This window comes from Pterocles gutturalis, unplaced genomic scaffold (genome assembly GCF_000699245.1).
Source record: "Pterocles gutturalis isolate BGI_N339 unplaced genomic scaffold, ASM69924v1 Scaffold44510, whole genome shotgun sequence".
Classification (NCBI taxonomy): domain Eukaryota; kingdom Metazoa; phylum Chordata; class Aves; order Pterocliformes; family Pteroclidae; genus Pterocles; species Pterocles gutturalis.
Genome location: NW_010147465.1, coordinates 1 through 4,890, shown reverse-complemented (window position 1 = coordinate 4,890; position 4,890 = coordinate 1). Strand labels below are relative to the sequence as shown.

Here is a 4,890-nt window from a genome sequence, read left to right as displayed (position 1 = left end):
TGGCTTCCTGATGGCCTTTGGCTTGTTCCGTGCTCCAGGCGTGCATCTACAACCAGCTGGTGTCCAGGCGGGTGTTCATGCGTTGTCGTATGTCCTTGCGTTTCAGGAAAATGTTCATTGGAGGCCTCAGCTGGGACACCAGCAAGAAAGACTTGACAGAGTATCTCTCTCGGTTTGGCGAGGTTGTGGATTGTACAATTAAAACAGACCCAGTCACTGGGCGGTCGAGGGGGTTTGGGTTCGTGCTCTTCAAAGATGCAGCCAGTGTGGAGAAGGTGGGTGGATTTCTTGTGGATCAGTGGCTAGAGCATGCCTTTGTCACTGCAGTGATCTGAGACTTTGTTTCCTTCTGTCATTCTTAGGTGTTGGAACTGAAGGAACACAAACTGGATGGGAAGTTAATAGATCCTAAAAGGGCAAAAGCCCTAAAGGGGAAGGAACCACCAAAAAAAGTGTTTGTTGGTGGGCTGAGTCCGGATACCTCTGAAGAACAGATTAAGGAGTACTTTGGTGCTTTCGGCGAGGTATAGTATGTTGGGTAATAAGAACAGCTCTGGTTTTCAAGTGCGGTGTTGCCTTGTGTCTTAAGACAGAAGAATTTGGGAGGAGAGAGCTTGCTCAGGCTTACATAACGCTAGGGATTGTTGAACCTATAGGCATGTTAATGGTTCCACAGTGTTATGATGAGCTGATTCGTAGCTGTCAAAAGCTCCGATAGCTGCAGTCTGCCCTGAGTGGCTTAGTTCACCTGATGCAAACTTCTGTGTCTGTAGCAATTGTCATGACTGTAATCAAGTAACACCACAGCTCCTAAGTGGAGCAGGTTATTACAATTATACATAAGAGCTGGTGAGATGTCTGCTGAAGGCTGTTGTTGGCACAGACGTTGGACTGCCACATGGCTCTGGTAGCATAAAAAGTTGCTTATGGAGTTAATGTGGTATTGATAGGTACTTTTTTGTTTCAGATTGAAAACATTGAGCTTCCCATGGACACAAAGACAAATGAAAGGAGGGGCTTCTGCTTTATCACATACACAGATGAAGAGCCAGTAAAGAAGTTACTAGAAAGCAGATACCATCAAATTGGTTCAGGCAAGGTATGGAAGCTCTTGTTCTTAGCATGTGAAATAGACCATTTCCGTAGGCTTCCCTGAAAGCAGTTAACAAAATGGTCATGAAATTCTTGATGACTTAAAGAATTTCTGTCTTTACAGTGTGAGATCAAAGTAGCACAGCCTAAAGAGGTATACAGGCAACAGCAGCAGCAGCAGAAAGGAGGAAAAAGCAATGCATCTGGTGGACGAGGAGGTGGAAGGGGGCGTGGACGGGGTGAGTGTTTTGGGTGTTGAAATGAATGTAACTGCTGAAGTGTCTGCACCAACCACTAAGGTGTTTGTAGTTATTCCTGGGTTTGGGCTGCACACAGATCTTATGTTTAAACTGAATGTGGAAAGTAGCCAAGTAGCTACTAAACATGTTAAATGGTATTTTTTTGGTGGTTCTGGTTGCTTGTGGAAGCTTAAGAATCTCTTGCTTTGCTTGCATTCAAGGTGAAGTGGCAGGCTGGATGTGGGGTGTTCTTGTAGTTCTTGTAAACCCACTGTTGGCAGCATAACTAAATGGCTAGTGCAGTTATCCTTTCATGTGAAGGGATGCACTGTTAGTTGGCTCATGGGTGAGAAATCATGAGCTGTACTCACAGTCACTTTGCTACACCCTGGAAACAGATGAGAAGTGAGCAGCTGTTACGTTACAGGTTAATGTATGTCAGTCTCAAAGTCAAGTGGTCACAACCAATATAATCCAGTAAAGATAATCCTGTGGTATAACTTGATGTTTGTGCAATTAGTGATCTAAAACAGATACTAGGAAAACAACAGGAGCTGCTGCAGTGCATGCCTTCTGTGTTGGGTTGTTTTATTTTTCTTAGCTATTTTATGAGCAGGACTAGCTGCTGTCCTTAACGTTATCATGGGTGATAAGATCGTATGACCCATCTCTCATATCCAAAGGAGTTTTCTCAATTCTTTTTAGAAAATTCTTTTTCTTGGGTTGTTGGGAAGGTGAGAGGTTTATTCCAGGTAGTCGTTCTGGCATAGAAAGATTGCAGATTAGATGAAGTGGCATAGGAGAAGAGTGAAATAATACTAAGTTCTGTAACTTGTAAACGCTGTACTTGGGTTTCAGGTCAAGGACAAAACTGGAATCAGGGATTTAATAACTACTATGATCAAGGATATGGAAACTACAATAGTGCTTACAGTGATCAAAGCTACAGTGGCTATGGTGGATATGACTACTCTGGGTACAACTATCCCAATTACGGATATGGGCCAGGATACACAGATTACAGTGGTGAGTGGTTTTGATCTCAGTTCATAATAGCATGCATCTTTAAATGGGGGTTTCTTTGTTCTGTAATGCTTCTTACTCATAAAACATGGATCTAAAAAGAGGATCCCTGTTGGTATGCTCTGTGGGAACAATCTGCTTCAGTGTTGGATGTTAATTGTAATGCTTCCGGATGTGTCCCCCCCCCACCCCTGTTATCTACAGGTCAACAAAGCACATATGGAAAGGCATCCCGTGGTGGCGGCAATCACCAAAACAACTACCAGCCGTACTAAAGCAGTACCTAGTACTTGAGGAAACAGGTGTGTACATGAGTGCAAGGTCCACTCTGAGTATGTCTAATCTAATTTAAAGATCAATAGACAAATGAAGATTAAAAACTTGCGTAGCATGACTTTTCCTTTAATTAAACTTTTGTTAACTTAAAAAATATTTTTTTTTTAAAAACAGCTTTGCCTACAGTGTCTATAGATCTTTAACTTTGTAAAAATGTGACTTTATCTTCTTTAGTACTTCAGAAAAACATAAGAGTTTTTCTGTTTTGCGTTGTGTACCAGGTGGTCTAGAGGAATAATTAAACTTATTAGAAGTATTAACAGGTAAAGTACTGAAATGGGTACAACTTAAGGAAAACAAGAATGTTGTCTTCTAACTCTGACATTATACCTTGTTTGTACCCGCCAGCGGGAACTTCATTGCAGGCCGTGTGTCACCCTGACCACGTCTATCTCTGGGGTCGCACGTTGCAGGCAGAGCGCAAGGCATACACCAGAAAACGCTGTCCTGTGGTATGGTCTCTTCCAACTTCATGTACCAGCGTAAAGATTAAAGTGGAAAACTTCAGACTTTGGCTTCTTTTTTTAAAAATCTTTTTGGAGATTAAGTGTCTTAACTTAAATGGTTTTTTGCAGGAGTTAAAGTACATAAATGCCTTTACAGCTTAATCATTTGGTCTTCTGTTTAGTGTTGTATTTCAATTGTGGAACCTCATTTTAAGTGTGCATTCTTTAAGATTTAATGCTTGCTTTTTTTCTTTTTATAGCTAATAGTGAAATCTGCAAACCAAAATGAACTTTTAAATCTGGAAAAACATTAAAGATCATCTGCAGGTGGACTGTTTGAACTAATTTGACCTGACTGGTGTTTGCACAGCAGTCATTTAGATGGATAAACAAATAATGGGAAACCCTTTTGGCAGTGTTTCCAGTGGAAAAAACTGATCCAGAGCTTGATGAATAGTGTGAATTTGGATGTGTGTTGTTCTGGAACAGCTTCCTCAATGGGCTGAATGGCTAAATTTGGGAAGATAAATTTCTGATGGGCAACAAAACCTCTTGTGTTACCTTAATAAATATGCATATGATCTTTAACAGTGAAGAAAGGAATATATAGAAGACTTAAAGCAGTTCATGAAAATGGACCTTTTAACGATTCTTGTAGTAACTTGCACAGATCTGACATACATTTTTTGTCTTGATTTTTAGGTAGAGATAACTGCAGCAAAGACATCTTGCAGCGCATCGTGAGTGAATGGAGGGTGGTCTTCATGAGAGGAAATGACTATTTTGTAAAAGACTTTCAGTGTACACAACTTGTGTCCAACTGTACATAGCAGCTGACTAGTTTTCTTTTATGGTTTTTACTTTCTTTTTGCCATTCATGTTATGACACAATGTGGACTTGTGTTTATACAAACTTTATTTGTATAATTTCATGTTAAAGGATTCTCTAATAAATGCTTACTTAAGTGAGTGTGTAGTCTTGAAGTTGGCTGCCAGGTGACAGGGTATAACTGTACTTGTAGAGAACAGCAGGTACCTTTCTGAAGATTATGAAGGGCTTGAGACAAGGTTATGGTGTATACAGGTCAGTACAACCTCCTCCTCAGCATCCCTAGGGAAGACAGCAATCTTGTCTTCAGCCAGCTGCAGGAAAGAGGGAGAGAGTGGTCTGTGCCACAGCGCTGCCACCCTCGTACATCTTGAGGAACAGCTCTAGAACTACAGCAGCCCCTTTTTTATGCCAATAGCACAGCACGAGGGGTTGCTGGGCAAGATCTGTATCGCCTTGCAGGGTTTTTCACGCACTCAAGCTCTGGAATACCTAAGCCTATACTTTACCATCCCTTGCTCCTTGCCTATTCTGGTTCCAACCACGAGCTGACATCTTCCTGAGCTGAGGGTCAGCCACCTCCTTTCTGCTCAGGCCGATCTGCTCCAGGGCAGCCGTGCTGCCAGCACTGCCTCGGAGCCAGCTGCACGCTCTGCTTTAGTGTGCTCTGATGCTTCGCCATAGACAAAAAACCACTTCAAGAGTCACACTTTCTTCAACCACTAGCAATTTATGTTTTAAATGGAAGACCTACTTTTTTTTTTTTTTTTTGTGAAGGCCTCACCTTTGGGCCTGCATGCTCTGGCTGGCACTGGGGTGCTCGGTCCTGAGAGCCACGGCACGCAGGTGCGCGGCCTATGGAGGAGACCCGCGCCCTGCTCCGCGGTGCCCACCCGAGGAGTGCCAGGCGCGGCGGCAGGCGGCA

The 4,890-nt window shown here is 42.6% G+C and overlaps 1 protein-coding gene across 1 annotated transcript; it reads left to right on the top strand.

Annotated features, from left to right (window-relative positions):
* Window positions 1-110: 110 nt before the first annotated feature.
* HNRNPDL (heterogeneous nuclear ribonucleoprotein D-like) lies at window positions 111-4,106 on the top strand. The gene is made up of 7 exons (XM_010086057.1): window positions 111-275; window positions 363-524; window positions 968-1,099; window positions 1,217-1,331; window positions 2,190-2,357; window positions 2,559-2,656; window positions 3,839-4,106. The coding sequence occupies exons 1-6, from the start codon at window positions 111-113 to the stop codon at window positions 2,627-2,629; spliced, it is 813 nt and encodes a 270-aa protein (XP_010084359.1). The 3' UTR covers window positions 2,630-2,656; window positions 3,839-4,106.
* Window positions 4,107-4,890: the final 784 nt, after the last annotated feature.

Bases quoted from the DNA above. Each gene is read 5' to 3' on its own strand.
- HNRNPDL (XM_010086057.1), top strand. From the start codon at position 111: ATGTTCATTGGAGGCCTCAGCTGGGACACCAGCAAGAAAGACTTGACA. The intron at 276-362 runs GTGGGTGGATTT...TGTCATTCTTAG, and splicing joins ATGCAGCCAGTGTGGAGAAG to GTGTTGGAACTGAAGGAACA. The intron at 1,100-1,216 runs GTATGGAAGCTC...CTGTCTTTACAG, and splicing joins ATCAAATTGGTTCAGGCAAG to TGTGAGATCAAAGTAGCACA.